The 21,659-nt window shown below is 41.9% G+C and overlaps 1 protein-coding gene across 1 annotated transcript in view; it reads right to left on the bottom strand.

Annotated features, from left to right (window-relative positions):
- The window catches only part of NPEPPS (aminopeptidase puromycin sensitive), a 29,213-nt gene extending 15,805 nt beyond the window's left edge, over positions 1–13,408 (bottom strand). Inside the window, exons 1-7 of the mRNA XM_026867381.1 lie at positions 13,285–13,408; positions 4,766–4,843; positions 3,609–3,730; positions 2,576–2,683; positions 1,449–1,649; positions 931–1,027; positions 792–825 (exon numbers count right to left, since the gene is read on the bottom strand). Coding sequence (XP_026723182.1) covers positions 792–825; positions 931–1,027; positions 1,449–1,649; positions 2,576–2,683; positions 3,609–3,730; positions 4,766–4,843; positions 13,285–13,393 — 749 coding nt within the window. The 5' untranslated portion in view covers positions 13,394–13,408. The remainder of the gene's footprint in view (positions 1–791; positions 826–930; positions 1,028–1,448; positions 1,650–2,575; positions 2,684–3,608; positions 3,731–4,765; positions 4,844–13,284) is intronic.
- Positions 13,409–21,659: the final 8,251 nt, after the last annotated feature.

Consider the following 21,659-nt stretch of genomic DNA (forward strand, 5'->3'; position numbering starts at 1 on the left):
GGGGGGGGCGGGGGAAATTAACAGCACAATTAAGAAAGGCTTGCAAAAATTCTACTTATCCAGGACAAATATTATTTTTCCCCCCCCTCCCACGGGAAGTAAAATACCAGATTTCATCAGAATTGCGATAAGCAGACAAGGAGATATTAAACCTGGGCTCAAATTTCCATTGTCATTTTTTTAAGGCCAAATTAAAAGTTTAGCAGAAGAAATTCAAACTATTTCAGGGTTTAAAGTCCAAAGCTTACAAAGTTGTACAAAACGAAGGAAAATAATTCTAACAATGAGCACAGATAATGTAATAATATCAAGCAAAAGTACAAAAGCTTGATCAGATGAAGAAAAAAAAAAACCAAACTGAAAAGGAAGGCAAGTTAATATTTCTGATTTACTCATATCCACATGGTTATGCTGTGGTTGCTAAAATTACCAACTTGCCTACAACGTCGAATAAGAAACAATTCCAGCTGTGTCACTAAGTACGTAACTTGAACGGGGAAAAAAGGGGCCAAGAAAGTTCTCTTGTAGAACAGGCAGTGCTGCCAGACACTTAAAAAAATCTCACACCCTTGGACAGTAGTTGTAATAGCTCATTTTTGCCTTCTTAAGGTTTGTACAATAACGCACGCTGCTGCAGAAGTCAAAATTATCCAAACCGAAGCAAGAGTTGAAGGTATTTACTCAGCCTTATTTGGGATGATACCCAATAATCACAGCTCCCTAAAACTAATCCAATTACTTCCAAGAATTAGTGAACAAAGAGGGGGAAAGACAGTATTTTAACAGCATACCTATAAGTAACAAGGCCCCAGTTCTCCATGGCACCTTTATAAAATAAATACAAAGGTTTATTGATATTGATACACACCTCTTCCTAAATGTTTAAAATTCAAATAAAATACAGTTCATCAATAAAGTGAGTTACTTTACCAGCAGCAAAGTCTGCAATAGCTATGAGATCAATTTTAGGAAGAGGGTAAGGAACATTGAAGTAGTCCTTATAAAAAGGCAGAGTTTTAGCAGCAACCTGTAAGAAATAAGAGGAGAAATGTTATGTTGACTTGGAACAATTGGTAAAACTTGAAGATTTACGATTGAAACTAGCCTTAGAAAGCAGCACACACAAGGTTCCTTCCAGAAGCCCCACTCCCAGCTTCGAGAGCACAAGAGTTTGGAAGACTCCCGGCCCCGTTTCTCCAGGCTGTAGCCTACCCTTCGGCACTTCTCCTCATCTTTGGAGCAAAGTCCACGCCACCGTATCAGAACTGAATTCAGCCGCACGTTTCCGTCATTACAGACAGCAGTTTGTCCAAAACTGAAATTGTTTAACATCAAGCCCAGCCTCTCTGAGCCATCAAAGCCAAAAATCAGCCGCACGGGCTTTGCATGGACTGAGCAGAGGAGAGTGATGGCTGCAGCAGCGAGGGAGCCACCCTGAGCACATTTACCTCTAACGCAAACTTTCCTTGTTCCGCTTTGCCCACAGGAGTGTAAACACGCACTAAGACGCCATCGAGGGACCTGGCCTCTACAAAGTCATATTCGCCCACCACAAACGCTACGAGATACGTCGACATTATGGGGGTGCGAGCAAACTTCACTTCCACCAGATTTTCATCGTCTGGGTACGGCTTCCGGTCAAGGACGTTCTTTCAACATGAAAGGGAATCAGTTAGTTTCATGGAAGTGAAACCGTGTTACACAAGACATTTGGCTCACTATTCCATCGTTATGAGTCACGCATTTAAAAATGAAAGGACTTCTTTTATGACTTTAAAACACAGACCACAACGTAGTTCCCCCCCAGTCCTAACTAAGGAGTTGCACTTCTACAATACAAAAGTTCTATTCCGTGACAGCAAAGGCAGCTGAACACATCAGCCATCAGCTGCTGTCCTTGGAGGTGACTATTACCCACATCCCAGCATGGCATCAGACTTTCACTTTACATTCTAAAACAGAAACCATAACCACGTGGTCAGGGGGCAAGGCCAGACTTTAGGGGTAACTGTGGAAGTTTGCTGCTGGAATTTAAAAAAAGTCTGGTTTTAAACTGACTCGCTCTTCTCCAGCAACATAACCTAGAAATATGTGCACCGTATTTGAAGTAGCAACCTGAAAATGCCCACTTGTATTTGTGACAGGGGTACTTCCACTCACACATTTCATCCCAGCTCTGGTCAGAAATTCTCTAGAGCAGAAAACATGCTTATTTATCTCAAGTGCTTATGTAGCTATAACAGCTATATAAACACACAAAGGCTTATTTTTTTCCAGTCATTCTTAATCAAGCAAGCAGCACGTGGCTTGACATATGCTAAGACTTTTCTTTTTCTTTTTTTTTAAAGTACCACCACTGTGGTTTGTACAACCTGTTTAGGTTTTGGTGCTAGCATCTGACATCACAATAATCTTTTTAAAAGCTCTCTCAATTTATTGCTGCTTAGTAATAGCTACCAAGACAGCCTATATTCCTAATTCTGTTACTGAGACACACTATTAACTATCAAATAATCAGCTGGTGTTTTTACAGCTTCACTTAAAACACTGTTTACTTGGCACATCAAGAACTTACCATATTTGACAAAGCTACTCTGTCTTTAGGAACCACCAAAGAAATATCAAATGTTGCCTTAATAGCAGGCTCATCCCAGCAAGGAAAAGCTCTGCGAGCATCAGTAGCCTGAAGGAAATAAGAGCATTAAACAAATAACTCACAAGAGATTGTGGCAATAAAACACACACAAAAATTCAGCATATTTTACAGGCAAAAAGTTGGGTGAATGATGGCTAGTCATTGCTGTAGAGTTGCTTCACTGCCACTCTTGACCTCTGCATTAGAGCATTTTATTCTTGCTGTGATAACCTACTTCACTCTTGGTTTTTTTAAAAAAAAAAAAATGCAGCTGAAAAGCACTCTGTGCTCTGATGGAATTCTACAGTCTGAGCAAAATTTAGCAGAGTCATGACAGGAGCAAAGCTCAGTCATGTGAAAGCAGAGAGGGCACCCAGGCGTTCACAGACCGTACATACAAGACCACCTATTTATATTCCGTCAGTAGACTGCACCCAAGAAATGTTCTATTTGTACTAGGTAAGTACTCTGTGGTTTTATGTAACCAGGCAGATAACTATGAAATTACAGTATGGTATAAAATTCTGTTATTACGTCCAGGGTTTACATAATACTTGAGAGAGAATCTGGCTCACATTCTGGATGTCATTAAGGCACCGAGATAAAAGCAGTGTCCTATAAAAAAAATTAATATACTTCATAAAGGAAAGTTAAACGGAGGCATTTGACCACATCTAAATAAATAGCTGTTCTTCAACGTTGCAGCTATTGTATATATACGATGCATCGCACACCAGCATGATCCTCGGCTGGGGAATTTGCCAGACCCAGAATTTACTGACCTTGAAGTCACAACGTAAAGGCTGGTTTTAGTAATACCCATCCGCACTAAGAGCAAGAAGCAAATAATTACGGATTTTTGGAATTTACCCGGAGGGTATAGCTAAAGCTAGGAAATCGTGTCTTTGCTTCTTCTAAACATAAATCCTATATTAAGAATGACGTTCCCTGAAAACAAAAATATAGCCCATACCTCAAACTGAGTGACAGCAGCATAGCGTGTGTCTCCGGTAGGGGTGGTATATTTACTCCGGTAAAAACCTTTCATTTTATCATTCAGCTCCCCTACAAAGTCTATCTTTAGCGTCCCTGTCCCTGTAACAGAAACAGATGGGACATTGTTATTTGCATGTGCCAAATAGAACATTTATTTGTCTGGACCTTTAGGCCAGGCCACTCCGCTGGCCCACTGCCCTTCTGAAATAAGATGGCCCTTCAACTCATCTCCACCCATCAGTTTTTTGCCAACCTCCCTCAAACCCTTCACTCTCCTCACACAAAATAAGCTCCGGCAGAGCAACGCAGGCAAAGCCAGACTCACCGCAGCATTTTATCATTAATCGGAGACCAGAGGCCGTGGCAGTATTGTTCTCATCTTCTAAACACAGGGCAGTAACCAGGAGAGACCTGCCTGAAGCCTTTTGAGAAGTCCGATCCTACAATCCTTACCTTTGAGTAAAGTTTGCAAAAATACAGCATGGCTACTAAGTAATAACAGCATCCTACGAGATCTACAAAAGCCAAGATGGAGCACTGGCCGCGTTCAAGCTTATAAGTCAATTAGTCTCAGGATTTATCCTGCCCTCAATGACTCAGGGCAAAAAGGGAAACCTGATCTTGATCAGAGAGGCAGTATGCCAATATCCCACAGAACAAAACACTGAAGTCTTATCACCCCAGAATCTTTATATTTGTATTTGTCAAGATGAAAAACTGCTTTATTCAAACTCAGGAGCTGAGTTTCAACGGACAAACTCCTCAGAGCAAAAAAATGTAGCGGTTTCAAAAGAAATTAGTACGTTCACGCCTAGGAAAATACCGCAGTAATTCAGATTAGCTCATTCTCAGTAAGAGGAAAACAGATGATCGGTAGCTAACATAAATAGCTTCTGAGCCTGACTCCCAATAGCAGGTAAATAATTAGAGTCACCACAGGTGTTGGAAGCAAAAATCACCGTTAGTGAAATAACATTTTCAATTCCAGAGGCTCACAAAGTGACTTATAGTGGACAGACTCCCCAGGGAGCACTACATTTGCAGTCAGAAACTTCAGGAAAGACAGAGCTGTCCTACTCCAGCTTTTTCAAGTGCAAACATCTTAAACGCAGAAAGCATGAAAATAGCTCTTACCTTTCTGAAGAGTACTGGGAAAGGAGAGAGTAACCTTTTCATCCTCATTTTGGTAGTTGAACCCTGTAGCATGTACCTCTGAAACAGAAAAACAAGACCACTTTGTTCAAAATAAGCCCCAGAGATGTTTTTGTAACTCATGAACATTTAAAATTAACTGAACCAGCCGAATCCAACAACATGCTGTAGTTACTGAATAAATCAATAAGGACTGAATGATCCAGAATGATAAAAATGCAAGCAACCAAAGAAACGCCACTCGTTGTCAGAGTTCCACGTTATATTATCTTCCTTCAGAAAAAAAAAATCAAATCTCCCACATTCACAGACTACACAGCCACACACCTCATCCATCCGTGTGCTGCACTCGCACACGCAGGGAAGTTTTCTGCTGCGCCGAGTCACAAACGCTGCCCTGCGAAACTGTAAACGCGCAGCAGGAACAGCGTCCTGGACCCCACCAGCAGCGCTGGCAGCAACTGCTACACTCCCCACAAACGGCAAAACACAGCACAAAACTTTCCCTCGACATCAAGTGCTTACGTCGGTGCAGCAGGAATCTTATTAATTATTCCAAACAGGATGCCTTATGATTTAACTAATTTGTGGATCTCACTTTGAAAAGCACACTAATATCCACAGCAGGGCTGTTTTGTTTGGTTTTAACCACAAAGAAAAACAGAAAGTCGGTTTTATTTAAAAATTGTCTTCAGAACCAAGGACCTACCTTGGAGTTTGTATACCATTCAGCAAGGGTATCCAAAATCAACCACAATATTAAGCAGAATGGCATTTACACAGCCTTGGATCTATTTGTACATGCAGAGATCCGAATGATGAGGCCAAGCTGGAGAGACAGGGGGAGGGAATTGGTCCTCAGGAATTAAACTGTCCTGCAGCTTAGAGTTAGCAGAGCCAGGAGAGGAGACCTGGTGTTGCTTCTTCCTTCCTAATTCATCAAGTCCCACTCACTGCATCCAAGGTGATGTACATCTATGCTGCTTCAACAACAACAACAAAAATCCTAAAATAGCTAGGTAGGACCTCACTTTGCAAGTTCTGCTACCTATGTCACCCTATACTCAACCACCTCCATCACCAGGTATCAAAGAAACGCAAATCTCCACCGGAACAAACGAGCAATGCCTTCCACCACGCATCAGCATCGCGAACCACCAAACTTGGTAAGCCTGAGCATGAAAATACATCTTTCCACGTAGACATACTGATGGATAACTCTAGATCTATAAATACAATAAACATTTGGCAGTTCAGTGTAGTTTTGAAAGCGCTCCTAGTACAAGCTGCTTGTCCCATCCCACTGACATCACTCAAATTGAAGTGGGAAGACACCCAGGACACTGAAATGCTAGCAAGGGCCTAGCAACCTTTTCAGGTACTTTCAAAATTGGCTTAAGTAGTCAATAGCTCAGTCATCAGTAAACAGCTTCAGTCAGCTATTGAAGAAGCTACAAGCTTTGAATGGTCACAGAAAAAAAAGGACAAAAAGGAGTACTGGAAAGCGTTGTGATACAGAGAGGTAAACACCCTCAAAGACAGACATACCGCTATATCAACTTCATTAAAGGGAATTCTGAATGAAGAAAGCTTGTTTGAAGGAACAATTTCATTTACAGAATGACCTCTCTTCCACACTCAAGTATCGCTACAGGGATCCAGGTATTCTGTTTCAGAGGCAGCCTAAGAACGGTCACAAGATGTTCAGCTAAGTTGTTCCATATGCGAGAAAAGGAACCAGAAACATGTTTTTATTCTTATAAAATTTAAAGTGCTATTTATTCTGGAATAGTACAATTTCAGCCTTATGTCAGAGCTAATACCAACCTCTGCTCACAGAGAACATAAATGCAGAAACTGCATGAATACATTAGTCTTAACTACTGGTTTCACAGGGCTCTGCTCAGTGTTTAATCAGAGTTAACCACCATGCTAGGGTACGCAATACATAAATGCTTACTATAAAGCAACTCTAGCTGTAGAAAAAAAAAAAAAATCTCAAACCAAAAAGCCAGTACCGGTGCAAATTCAAGAAAAATTCTTTACAGGATCAAGTAGAAGAACTTTAATCTACTAGTCTGTACTAAGGAGTTTCAAGATTTTTAGAATCAAGCGTAAGAGGGATGGGATAGACCATTTACACAGAATACATGCCAAGGACGTCAAAATGCCAGCAAGCATTGGGCAATGAGCAACAAAAAGGAAAGGTTTAGCTTTCCTTCTGAAAACTCTGGGGAATACTGAGGTAGAAAAGGAGACATTATAGGAGAGCCGAAGACACAGAAGGGAACAATGTTAACGCACAACCCGCTAGCCTGGAAACGGGCTTCCAGCAACCGAGCGCGGAGCCGATTGCTGACTCCATCGTTTAGACCCAATGAATTTTGACCCCGACTATCTTTAGAGTCCAACAGACAACAAACCTGTTGTTCTGCGATAGCATGTCAGTGACCTCAGTCAGAGGGAAGGACAGGCTGAATACCTGTTGGAAATTTGTGTTAATCCTGCCTGGAGGAATCCCACTGCTGAACAACCTGCAGATGCTGAGCTGTCAGCCTGTGGGCAGAGGCTAAATGAAAACCTGAGAAACAAGATCAGTACAAGAACGCAGAAACACGCCCACCCCCTGCCCCAGTGTATTTTAAAATGACCACAGCAAACCAAAACCTTTTTTATCTTTTTACAACTTCTCATGGAAACAATCTGATACCAAAGACAAACAATACCATGACTTCAGGATCGTAGTTCTGACCTAGTGAAACTGAGAAATACAGAAGAATGAGCGTTATGCAGATCTTCTGCCAGAAGCTGACAACGCTTATCGAGTTTCCCCCTCCTCCTCTCCCAGATGTGAAGTCCTCCTCGGTGTATTTGAATCTGTAGCTCCGCTACGTTATAACCTTTTTAACCCCTACTAGGAAAAACACAGGTAAACATCACCAGTGGTACAAGAAGGTGAAGACCTTCAGTTTTTGGTTTTTTTTTTCCCCTGCAACAGCCTGGGAATACATTAACACATCGCACAACGCAACCTTGTTTCAAAGAGCTTCCAAGGCTTAATTTCAGGCTGTTAGATCCCAATTCCCCTAAGGTTAGACACAATGTTTAAACAGGTTAGAGTTGAAGTTGGCTGGAAGCTGCCATCTCAGGAGCGGGGCCCCTTGTGCTCCGGCACATAGGGATCACAATCTCCACAGAGGAGGCCGAGAGGCTTGTGATGCCCCAGGACCACCCCGCTCGCCTCCACAACCGGCCTCTGAGGAGCACTTAAAAGCCACGGCAAGAGCACAGCTCCGATAAAAGGTTAACGCTCAGTTACGGTTTCGCAAGGCGTGTACTCATTGAGGAGTTGGTGTCTAGAAGAGAGTCCTTCCATGCTCAACTCTAGCAGCTTTTTGTAATTCTCAAAGCAGCTGCTTACATACCAATTTCTGAAAAAGCAGAATATAAATGAAAGATTCAAAGTTACTTTTTTTTAAAAAAAAAAACCAAAACCACTATTCAGTGCCAATAATTTAATCCAGAGCAAAAAAAACATGGAAAACCATCAACAATACTTTTTGTTAGAGTTTAAGAGAACTGCATATAACAAAGATGTAATTGCAGTAAAAGGCTGTCTGAATTCCTAACAGTGCTGAATACAAAAGCTCCTGAAGAGAACAACACAATTTTGGCAGCCTACTAACTTTGGAGAGTTTGGCACTGCAAGGTTGCAAGTTAATCACTAGCACATTAGTACAGTCTGGACCAAGTTGCATGAGAAAATAAAAAGCTGCTAGTGCTTCATGTCTTTGGAAAAAAACGCATAAAAAAAAAAATCAGATCTAGCAATCCTCCCAAACTCAGAACACTCCGTATCAAGTTTTACAGTAGTGTTTTAAATACGTTACAGTCCTTCTACAGAGTGCTTCCTGAAATTGCACGGTAACCAGGTGGATACATCAAATAACGACCCCAATTTCTGTATTACATGCTTATAAACGCGGATCCTAGCCAAAGGCTTTAAGCAGTGTCAAATGTGCATGTATTCCAAAGCGAAGACAAAGCCAAGTGCAGGAGATGGGATATTTTCAAGTAGCCCTCATTCCACGGCACGGAGAAGTCACAGGCAATTAAGGTATGGTGGCTTAATGAACTTGCATTCATCAACTGAGCTGCAGTGACGGTGTGCACTTTGCCTACTCTATCTGCAAATTAAACACATTAGCTTAAAACGTCTACGTGTTGACATATCATACACTGTCCTCCCTCAGCATTAGCCACTGAACTATGCCGAGGCAACTCCCGAGCACGCTAATGCTTTCAAGCCCTTTCACATTTTTTCACGTGTTTCAAACCAAAGGTTGTAAAATCCTTTAAAAGGAGTCAGAACTGTTCTCACGTATCAGATATGCCCCAACTGTCCGTGCCAACGCAGCCCAGGCCTTCTTAAAAAAAAAAAACCCTACCGTTAAACCTTCTGTCACGTCAAGTCCTCTCCAGAAGAAAGGATAACGATGAGTTTTTCTACACCAAAGAAAAGTTTCACAACTGGCTTAAACAAATCCAGTCTGCTACGGGCACAGACAGTAGTCTCATTTTTCCCCACCTGGCTGCAGCTGCGTGTTCCCATTCCCTTCCTTCCACTGGCATTCACATACGATCATCAGAATCAGGAAGATGATCTGTCTCCAAGCTGCCTTTTTTTTTTCCCCCCCCCCCTCCTTGTAGAGGCAGTTTTCAGTCAGTGCAGTTTCCTGGTCCCCACAGCTGCTCAACAGTGCAGACACGAATGGCACCAGAAGGGAGGGCGTGAGGAGAAGCCTCACTGCCCTTCCCGCAGCAGCGTGGTTTCGGGCCGGGGAGCAGCAGTGCTCCGCAGAGCGCTGTCAGACACGCTTGGGTCACACTGCTCAGCTCTCCAGAAGCACTGCCCATCTTATTATTTTTAAACACCACCTGAGGCTCTGGTGTAACTCCAGCACTCCCATCCAAGCACGTCTCTACCATACGAGGAAGCAAAAGAGAAAAATAATGAGTTCTGGCTTTAAAACCTTTTAAAGGTTGAAGTACAAATCAAAGTTCACTCGATCATTTCTGCTAAACAAACATCACTACACTTGCTTGTAATTTTTTTTATGCAAAATTGCCAACTACTACCCTCCAAGCATCTCTAAATTTAAAGAACCTGCTTTAGATCCCCCAGTATCTGAAAAGCCTTCCAAGCTAAAGACAATGCAATTCACCGATTATGACTCCATCACAATTTTACAGTTCCTTAGAAGAGACACTCACAGGAAGCTCAAGCTGCTTTGCATTCATTAAGTATGAAACTCAATCCCCTAAAATTTAAATGAAGAACCAGCTTGCTTAGGAATGTCTTTTCAGTTCTTCGTTTAGCTGAGCCAAGTCAACCATTGAACAAAGGTAACACAGCACATGCACACCTCAACGCTAAGGCTGCACTATAAACATTTGACTCCAAATGCTGAAAGCTAGCTTCTGGAAAAAAAAAAAAAACCAAACCCAATTGCTCCTTATGATTAGTGGGAGGAGCCAGGCATAATTTCAGCAATGGAAAACTCAGTATTTTCAGTAGCTTTCTTCCATTACAGCATACCTGGCACAAACAGCAAATCCACAACTTCCCCTTACACTCACTACACTGGTTTCAGGATGAAACAGAGAATTTTTCTACTCCAAAGTACTGAGTAATCAAATCTCTCTGGTTTATTATTCGCTATCACTCAATTGTGGATTACACAGCAAAATTTTTTTTACTTTGACTTTAAAGCTTCAGAGATCCTCCTTCAGCTCCCTGACAAATATTGGGCAATAATCTGATTTCCCTGCAAATCTGCATTAAAATTCCAAAGACCAAGTTCTACCCTCTGCTGTATTCATCTTTAGAAGAGTGAATAGGAGGGGAGGAAAAATACAGCTCACAGTTCTAGCTTAAGATTTCTGTTGTACAAGCCACAGTACTGTAGGCACTCAAGACTAACAAGAATTATTGGGAAAAGAATAAACTGTTCTGCACAGAAGTCAACAGATCACCTCCATGAACAAGGGAAAGGTATCTGTTGAACAAGACAGTCTCTTCTTCACACAGCTGCTTCCTGGAACAGAACCACACTTGAAAAGAAGATAAGTGACTGATTATCATTTGTCTCACATTTACAGACAAGTGTTAGACAAATTCTTCCCCACTGAGGTGCAGAACTAAAAGAGGGAACGGTTCTTCACTAGAGCCTTTAAAGGAGAAAACATCACTAACTTCCCACTCATTTTCAAATACACTATATAAGCAATTGGTACGAGGCTCACCTAAGTAACTAAATCCAAACGATCAGGCTGATATTCCTGTTGGTTCATTGGACTATTTCATACTCTGGTTTTGAGACCAGTTATACAATTACTATCCCAAAGCTGTGCACAATAGAAGCATTAGTAAGACTGACTTGATCTGTATCAACAGGTGCCAGCAAACAGTCTGCCAAATTCATGCAATTTTACTTCCAAAGCCATTATACTAGTTGGCAGGTTACCAAACTGAAAGATATGTTTTAACCCCATCGAGCCTGAGTATAATTCTAGTAAAAAGAGGATACAACTGCACCTTGAGTATTTACAACAGTCTGAGAGGCGAGTGCCTCTACTACACCGTACTCCTACTGCTGTGTGTCCAGGGAGCCACGTTCAAGGCTATCTGAAAAATCAGAATGAAGGAATTTAAGCCGTAGAAACTCACTTCCAGTGTACTTGGGTTTAAGCCCCCATTAAGCTCTACTATTAATACTTTGAAGGTACAAGGAGAGTGTATCAACGTTATAGAAAAATAGACCTCAGAGGGAAATCAGCTCTGAAAACAACAAAGATAATACATTAAAATAGACATCTTCTCTATTTTAGGTATTTTTTCCTGATTTGACTGGAAAGAGGCTTTATTTCGAGGTACGTCTTCCATTACTTTTCATTTTCTCAATGACAAAATAAAAAATTAATAGGTGGTTTGGGCCTGTGGCACGGTGGTAGGCGGAACAGACTCCATACACACTCTGCTATTACTACCACTCTCGTTACTCAGTGTAAGAAATAGCTGCAGGAGTGCTTAGCAACACAGGGAGCAGGGAGGGAGCAGCACTGTGTTCTTTTGCTACCTAAACCCTGCGGGACTCCTGCTCCCGGTCGGACTCTCCTCCGCCGCCCTCGCGGCACTGAGCTCGGCTTTTCCACAACACGCCCACCGAACGCTCCCTCCTTAGGGCAGAGTTCCCCGTCCAGCTAAGCGCCGCTCGGCTGCTCTCAGCTCCGCTTAAGCCCTTTGTTTTCTTTAATACTCTATTAAAAATTTAAAAAGCCAAACCAATTGAGCAAAGACTCATTGCAGACATTCCACTTGCCACGTACAAATCTGTGAGCTATAGGAGAATTGCCACTGCAAACAAGAACTGAAATTGTCCAGAAAAATCAAGATTTTTATTCTTCTTTAGGTGTTCAGACAAACACAGCCCTTCTCTCCAACTTCCTTCAGCTGTTGCATAAGCATACTAGAGACATTCAAAGCTAATCAAAACCACCTTTCTTCTATCCATCATCGAGATCATTCCTTTAAGTCACAATCACGGTTTTAACAAAGTGCTTCAGGACATCATTGTGGCATTTTCCTTACAGAAAGGGAAGCTCCACCGAGCCTTTTGTTGTCTGAAGGACTTCAGAAACAGTCATATACGCTGGACCAAACAGCTACTCTGCTTGAAACAGCACAGGCTCTGTAAGAAAAACAGAAAGGCTTTGCACACCGTTAGACCATCCCTCTCTGTTTCAAGGAGCTTCTTTTCCACACCTCAGTCATTTCATGCTTCAATTGCTAGAACTTTTTTTGCATCTGCTGAATCTCCTCAAAACAGAATTAGGGAAGATGCCAAGGGCTCTAACTGTGTGTTACAAACAGGTATTGCTTCTCCAATTTCTTCAGTTACTTCCACCCTTTCACTGAACCGGATCACAATTGTTGTCTATCCACACAATCACCTTTTTCCGTGTTGCCTTGTGCTGAGAACATCCTGCTAAATGTCAATTAAGCATCTTCTGTACTTCCTCAAATCCTTCCCAACGAGTATTTGCCAGCGCAGGCTGTTACTGATGCATCCCTTACCCAAGCCCTTGTCACAGATTTCGTCAGTATTGCAAAGTCCAGAGGTACAGATCATGTTCTTACACAGTTATCCAGTATAGAGATAAATAACGTGAAAACAGTCCAACATCCTTTTGCCTACAACACTCAGGCATGACGGAGTAGAACTCGGATTTCATGGAAGCTTGAGGTAACTTTTTAAAACATAACGCAAATGGTCGTAATGAGAAGAGAATAAAGATAATTAATTCTGTGCTTCTAGGGGTAGGTTAGCTTACAAAACTATTACGAAATATCACAAAGTTGTTCACTGTTGGCAACAGCACGGCATGTCAGAAATGAAATGGATTAACAGATAAAAACTCCAGCAAAAAAGCAATCCTACCTTCATCTCCTTCTGGCGCATAGGAAGCTGTAATAATGTCAATGTCAGCACAGTTCATCACGATTTGGTTGGTTGCCTGTTTCACCTGGAAGAGAAATTTTATGAGCATCAGGAAGAAATGGTGTTCCCTACTATGTTGAGCTCTCTTAGGTAGGCATTGCCATCTCCCTCTGATCTAAAAGTCATCAAGTGTTTAAAATAAAACTTAGCGCTCAAAAGTGGTAAAAAAGAAGATATTTCACTGACAGCTCTCACTTCTTCCCCAACACACGTACTTGAATCACGTTCGAGCCATCTAGGCCTACTTATCACCGCTGTGAATTATTTAAGGGAATGAACTGCCTGTTAAAAATTGGTATAAAAGCTTGACAATAGGGCCCTTGTACATGCCTGGGAATCCAAGACCAATAAAAACAGATAGAGAGCCTGTAAGCTTTCTTTTAGAGACAACCTTTGGGAGACCACAGTAGAAACCTTTGAACACAAACCTACATCTTTTGGAGATGATCAGAAATACAGCCTATGCTATTGTGTCCTAAACTGTCCACACTATAAGAACTTCTTAGGTTAAAAACATCTGCCAAGAAATTCGCCTTTACATTTTCCTGAAAGCTTTCCTTCTGCCAGCTCTTGGCTACACACATTTTGCTTTATTTAACAAGTGGCCAGCTCCCAGCGTAGTAATAAACTGTCTCACTGTGCCAGCTTTCTATTTGGATGCAAGAGCTTGAATACAGAGGAATTCAAATTAAATATCAATTAATTACAAAGGGGTAAAATATTTGGAAATTAAACTAGGAATTATTTAGAAACTTATGGCTGAAACCACTAGAATCATCATACTGGATCGAGCTGGTAATCCTGCTAGTCCAGAATACAATTTCTAGCAGTAGACAATGTCAATTCTTTAAATAAAGGAGCAAGAATTTCTCTAACAGCCAACTAAAGCTTAACGTATGCACAAGGGAACTGCTTCCTACCCCAAAAAGTTCCTTAAAGCATAAGGACTTACATCTCTTTCTTGGTTCTTCACTATTATAACCCTAAAATGCCCCATTAACACCCGCACCCACCACTCTAGCCATCCAGGTCTGAACAGAGCAGAAACCAGCTGGACCTCTTTGTGACAGAAACTGGATCCCATGAATCAAGAGCTCCTTCACCCCGTCGCAAAACCAGCCAAGCGCTCCGCACGCGCACGCCGGCACCATTCGAACATCTGAGTGTCAACGCATTTATTCCAAGTAAAGCCAAAATAACAAGCTGAAGCAGACACACCACACTGCCACAAAGGAGCTGGTATCTGCACAGGAGGAGTAAACGGAACCAGATGCTCCGTCCTAAAACTGTTCTACCTAGGCTCGCTGAAGGAATGGTTCCTTAGTCATTGCGTACATAAAAACCAAATTCACGTCCAGTCAGCAATAAGAGACTTAAGTAGTTTGAACGTATAACTTAATGGGCACACCCACACCGTAAGAACGGTCCGTCCAGCCTAATCATCCGATAACCAAAGGGCTAACGCCAGCTGCTCCAAGGAAAGCCGACGGTCAACAAAGACAAACCTAACTCAGAAGTTTCTTTCTAACCTCAGTCCCCAGCTCTGCTTCTGAAGCAAATGTCTATGGCTTATTCCTATGAACAGATTTGTCTGTATAATAAACATTACGTAAGGGCTTATAATTTTTGACAAGCATAACCTTCCCAGTCCTGCGTGTCAGGCACCCTGCAGTAGGTGTGTCCTACAGAACAGAGCAGAAGAGCTGTGTTGTTTTCACCCTGTTGCCTCTTTATGGTAGTAAAACCAAACCAGTATTACCTAACGAACATAACCTGATTCTAAAGACGACATGCTTGCAAAGCATAAAATGTAAGAGCTCAAGTGAAACAGGTTAGATTTGATGCTCCCAGTAAAGATTTACAATCTGAAATTTTATTTTTTTTTTTTCCAATTTGGCATGCATGCAACTAAAGGATTACAACACTTCTCAAAATCTAAGATCAAAGCCCAACAATTTTCATCACAGTATTAGGGTTTGAGGTTTTTCAAGGTCTTCTGAAACACAGAAGAATCAGAATGAGAAAGCTTTTTATAAATGTCTGGTAGAGAATTTTATTCAATCTACAATTCCAAATCTCTCTGGATTAAGAATTCAAGATGCATAAAGAGCTGCCCAAATTGCAGACAATACTGGATTTAACAATAGGCTTGATCTTTAAAAAACAACCTCTTCTGAGGAGAAAAGAATTTTCAGCATAGCACTGTGCCTGCAAAATCAGAAAGTTTAGGTTTAAGCCGAGACAACTTCAGAGGCTCCTCAGACAATTACCGATTTTTAGATTTTTTTTTTCTCTTACCTCCTACAAATATCAAGCCAGTTTTACAAAGGAGTGCAACATACTAGAAAACATTTAAAGGAACTGAGTGAACCAGCAGCCTAAAAAAAAAAGTTTACCCTGCAACTCCTGAAAAATAAAGGGCAGAATTCAGCATGCAGATATGAATATTGACAGTGTACCATGCAGCACACACTGAGGCTTCTCATAATTTAATTCAGTGGGGAGGAAAAAAAAAGATTTCACATTGGCACACAGGCTGTAGCATGAGAGCCTCCTCCCTCTGATCCACTAAACATAATGAAGTACAGACACACCTGTAAGAACAAAACCAAAAGTATAAACCACCCAGCATACTTAACTCATGACCATTTGATCTCATGAGAACCTATAGCCTCATATATATCATGAAGAGGAATGTGTTTTACTCTAAGTGATACCTCCAAACTGCTTTTGCTATGTTTTGGAAGATGGATATTCTGCTCATGCAGTGCCTTTCATGAATGCAATCGTATTAGAAGGCAAAAAAGCATCTTGCTGCATAAGGTATAACCAATTACAGAGCTGTATAGATGTGAACTGTCACCCTGCTTCACCTTGCTCTATAAAATAATAAATTCACTCTTCAACAAGAGGCGGCTAATCGAGGCAAGAGCAAGCTGTAAAATGCCTTCAACGAAAGTAGCCGTAAGGCTGCCATGCTTAAAAGCAGCAGATGAACCGACACCTGGAAGGAAAGAGTGTTTCAAAACCCTTAAACCTGTTGCTTTTGATGAACCTCTAGTAGCATTCATCAGAATTCAACTACCTGTTGGGATTAGCCAGACACAGATACCACAGGCAGGTCTGCCCTGCAGTAGACCTGCAGACCTTTAAGACATTTTAATTGTGTTGATAACCGGCCGTCAGACTACGACACACGCTTCCCAAACCCCTACACAGCCACGCGCGTGCTCACCGCTTGCTTCTGGGAAGGAAAATCCCACCCCAAAAAGAGGTAACAGTTTAAATTCCCCTCCCAGAATTTCCCAAGGTAGTATCATTTGACAGAAGAGGAGCTAAAAAGATTAATTAGTTAGCTCTGCCAACTAGAACTTGAAGACGCTGTAAAGCTTTTGATTTCCACTGGTTATCAGAGCAGGAAAGGACGTGATGGATTTGAAACAAGAATTTGAATGGGCTCAGCAGAATGCCAGTCTACCTGAAATACAGGATGAGGTGCACCAAGAGACATCTTCTATAGTCAAAACTAATTCTCTGGAGATATTTATAAGCCTAGATAATGAAAATCTTGTCACTCGGCTTTGAAGTCCTTTTCTAACTGTAGTATTATAACAAGCATGTGTGTTTTTAACATTTTACTCTCTAAAAAAAATAGACAATTAAAATTACCTCAGTTGTGTTCTAGGATGTAACTTTTTAAAAATTCAAAACTTCAATGAGAAAAGGAATAAAGACTTTTATTAATCTGTATGTCCAGCAAATTATGGTAGCCAAGTAGTAAAATTACCAATGCCACAACTAACTGACCCACTGGAACAATTCACTTCATTCTTAAGAGCGTCCAACTACATTGACCCGTAGCAGTCACACATACTTCAGAAGTGTCAAACTCACAGACAAGTAAATCCCTGCAAACTACGATCCACGCAATCACCTTAACCTCATGAATTACAGAACTGAGAGAGGCCTTGCTGTGGGGGAGAAGAGCAAAGGCATTCCTATTTTTGAAAAGCCAGTGGCATAAGGGCACGCAGAGCCCCCGAGGTCTTGACTTTGAAGGACCAGACTCGAACCTTCAGCACTCAACATTCCCATCTCATTTCACGTGCTGGAAGTCAAAGTGCTGGATAACATGACCGTGTAGTTATACCAGACAACTTCCCCGCCCTCCCAGGAGATACTGAGCACAAATACTACACCCATTAAGCTTAATTTTTCAAGGCCTACATACAAGGGTGTCACAATTAATCTTTAACTGGCATGCAGCAGGATCAGAAGACTACACATTCTTTAGTCTAGCAGATACCACATAATTAACCTATAAAAAGCAACAGATACAGGTTAAACTTTGCTAAATATAACAGAGTCTCCTCAAGACATTATTAAAGGGACTGCGAAAGATATTTAAAAGAGCCATCTACTTCAGCTTGTAAATTCTTTATAGATAGGTTGCTCTGCAACCAAGGAACACCTCACTGTAATTTTTAATGAACTAAGTGAATCACCACACGCTGCTCTCCAAAGGTAGTTTATACAGAGGTAAATACCAGGGAGTCAGAAGACAACCGTGCACCTTTCCAAAGCTCTGCATCACTACACCCTGCGCCAGACAGGTGATCGTTTGGAGCCATGACAGCGTTAAGAACTTGTATTTAAAAGCTTAAAATAACCGTTGAACTTCGGGAGCCAGATGTTTGTTTCTGTTGCTAGTTACTCATGTTTGCCTTTTCAGCACGATGCTGAAGAACAGAACGGCCACACATCCCCTCTTTGTTCCAGCTCGGAGTTAGGCCTCCCAGGAGTCAAAAGCAGAATGGAAAAAAGTTGACCTAGACACTGAGTAATACGAGTGCACCGCACTGATAACTAGATCCTGAGAAATCAGGGTTACAATAATTAAATCTCAAGCTAACAGATGAATAAAGTAGATGAACTATTTCCACCCAAAGGAAAAAAAAAAAAAATCTTAATTGTGCTCATTGAGAAACATCCACACACACCCAACAAATCAACAGTTTAAAATGCTAAAAGATGACATAACCAGAGCGATCACAGGATTGTGAGCAGGCGACTATTGCAGCTCCAGATCTGCGACCAACACACAGCGTCCAACTCTCCCACAACCACGTTTTGTCCCAGCTGTGACAAGGTTTCCTTGTGAAATAGTTCACTTAGGGATTTTTGGGTTTTTTAACTGTGATAAACGGCAATTTTATACTGTCAGTTTATAGAACTGTTACACAATTCTACAGACTTCAAAAATATGCATATGACCACAAATTACATTACTTAAAAATCTTGAGTAACCAGGCAAAACTTCACATACAGGTTACCGGATACTGAACAAGAGCAGCTTCAAAAGGCTACAAAATTAAACTCTCAAGAGACAGATTTCAGCATCGTTCCTTTATCAAGAAACAACAAATACTAGACAGGGGACCCATTCCCTAACCCGAAAACTAGAAGTGCCACAATAAACTACAAACACACTTCGTTTCTTTTTAAGGCTTTGAAATCAACCTGGTCACTGCTGACACTGAAGCAGCAGCCTTATCTTTTGAATCACAAAAAGTTTGATCCTCTGGAGCTGATTTGGAGAAGCCATATAAGTGTAACATTTATTACTGTGTCGTAAAGACAAAATGTTTTAAGTTATTTCTAGGTACAAAAGCCAGCACAAGTGTACTGCCCCAAAGCCAAGACTGGGAGGTTACTGAACAGTTCTTTAGGGGGGTTGGTGCTCAAGTCTGAAGACTTATCAAAATTCTACACAGAGAGCTGCCAAATCCTATTTAATGGCTGTGAGAAACACAAACTGACTGATCAAGTGTTCACTTGTAATGTCCTAAGTATCACAGCCTTCACTAATCCCAGTCTATTAAAGATGCAAAATAACAACACAAACACTTTTGATGTACATAATGAAAAGTTTTCCTAATTTTGTGACTAAACGTGATTTATTCTGGAGTACAAGCTTCAGTACTCACCCCACACGTCCCAGAGCATCACTGGTTTTAAGTACCTGATGTGGATTATTGCTTGCCCAGCCATTATCATACTGGTACGGAGCAGAGGGACTAATAATTATTCTCGATTGCTTTTATAAAAAAATGATACCTGAATCTTCAAGAGAAGGCAGCGTGTTTCCCTACCCAAAATCTGCACAATTCAAAGTTTGTGTCTTAACATAAAATCACTTTTACCTCGATGACTGTACAATGTATGCCAAAGCTCTCGAGTCTGCTGAACACCAAATGCCTCCATGAGCTCCATCTCATCACAAGGTGCTAGCAGAAACGGCCAACAGGTCCTTAACGGAACCAATCACATCCAAAAGCACACAAACGATTTTTTGTTCCCCCGATTCAATCCCAGCTCAATAACAAACAACTAGTAAACTAGCACATGCTTCAGTAAGCCATTCCCTTGTACAAAAAAAAAAAAAAAAATCCTTTCCACCTAGTACTGCAGGCAAGCCGGTTGTTCTTCTTGCCATTAAGGTGCAGAATAATTACCCCCCAATTTTCTGGAATGTGCCTTTACTATGCTTCGGCCACTGGCACCCACAGCAAACTTCTCCAGATTTCTAACTCAAGACAACCACGTGAACACACCACCCCACACCTTCCCGCACCTCTGCTGTACTCGCCTGCACGCAGCCAGGATGTGGGCTCGCAATTCTTTGGTCTATGGTTGTTAAAAGTCATTTAAAAATAAAGAGATATGCTTCAGATATGTTTTAAAAACCTCACCCCGTATTTTTTTAATCTTCTCCTCTGGGGGAACATCAGATCAGCTCACCATGATGTGAAGAAGAGATTTTTACAACCTTGAACCTGCCAGATCAGCGTTCTTCCTTAACACATGCCCTCAGCCGGTAGGAAAGTCCAGGATTTCGCACTGTCAGGTGGCATCCATTGCTCTAGGAATTCATTGAGCAATCCCCTGAACGGCAAACAACATTCAAAAGATCTCAACAGGACTAAAATCTGCAAACCAAGCACCATCTCCACAAGAAGCCTCTACACCCTCGTTATTCCTGGATTTAAACTAAGTTTCCAAGGCTGCTGGTCAATACTCCTCTCCCCTCAGCAGCACTGTTGGCTTAAAAAGCCACTACTCCCCTCCCCCCGAGTGTTATTTTTAACCTGGATGATTTCAGTGATCCCATGTACAGCACGGCCCCACAGCTGTAACAGGGCTGAGGCGCAGCAACTTGGGTGCGAAGACAGGAATAGGTGGCTAGGATTAAGACGGAAGAGACTGGGAATTCCTCAAGCTAGCGTTTTCACCCAGGCCGAGGCACCGTCAAACCAAGACTCCAAAGACAGCAGCAGCCTAAGGACTTGAGCTAGAACAAAAATCTGCAAGGCGATTTATGTTTCCAGCCTTTCTTCCACATGACATAAACTTACTCATCTCTGGTCGTCTTCCTCCAGGTCCCAAAAGTCACAAGATTCACCATCATCCACAGCTTTTGCCCTCCCCAGCTTCCACAGGCACCAGACACTTGCCCAGTGAGACACTCGTGCTCTTCTGTACCTGTGCTTCAGATTCAGCAGTTTTGTTACCCTGACGTTACCTCATTTTATAAAAGAGGGGTTTAAACCACCTCTCCAGAGCAAGTTTTAAATCTGTCCACATCTCGGTATTTAAAACGTCCCTCAAATATCGTTGAGCTCTCGCTACAGTCATCCCATTGCAAGAAAAAGCCCGGTAAGCCCTTACAATTCTGTATCTATTTCAAATCATTGCACAAGGAAAGAGATGAAAGCAAATTTAGGAAATCTTGGCACAGCAGCCTGAGAATGACTATGAGACTTCAGGGCTTTCATCAAACGTTCTGCCTTTGAAGCATGAACACGGGGAAGCTTTTGCCTTTCAGAAAAGGCAGAAGACACGGCTTTTTCAATTCGCGCACCCCTTCCCACCGTTAACCGAGCCTCTCGCTTCACCGACTTCAAGCTTTTTTTTTTTTTGCTTTTTTTTTTTTTTTCCCCCCCGACACTGAGGCCTACCAGCTCACCGTACTACACCGGGGGGAGTTCTCATTTAATTGCATCTGTGGTAGTTTGTCTTTCCAGCAAAATCCCGAGCCATCTGAATGGCTGGAGAGAGATAAAAGCAGCACGCTGGAGGCTGAAAACAGGAACAGGGTGCTCGCTACAGATTCGGGGGAAGCCGGCGATACCAGCGAGGCAGATAGCGACCGCTCCACGCCTAACCTACATACAGACTTCAACCAGGGGGGCTGGCGGGAGAAGAAACGGGGAGGGAGGGAGGATTGGGCCGGGCACCCCCCCCCACACACACAC

The sequence above is a fragment of the Athene cunicularia genome, unplaced genomic scaffold, assembly GCF_003259725.1.
Source record: "Athene cunicularia isolate RWA unplaced genomic scaffold, athCun1 SCF_32, whole genome shotgun sequence".
NCBI lineage: Eukaryota > Metazoa > Chordata > Aves > Strigiformes > Strigidae > Athene > Athene cunicularia.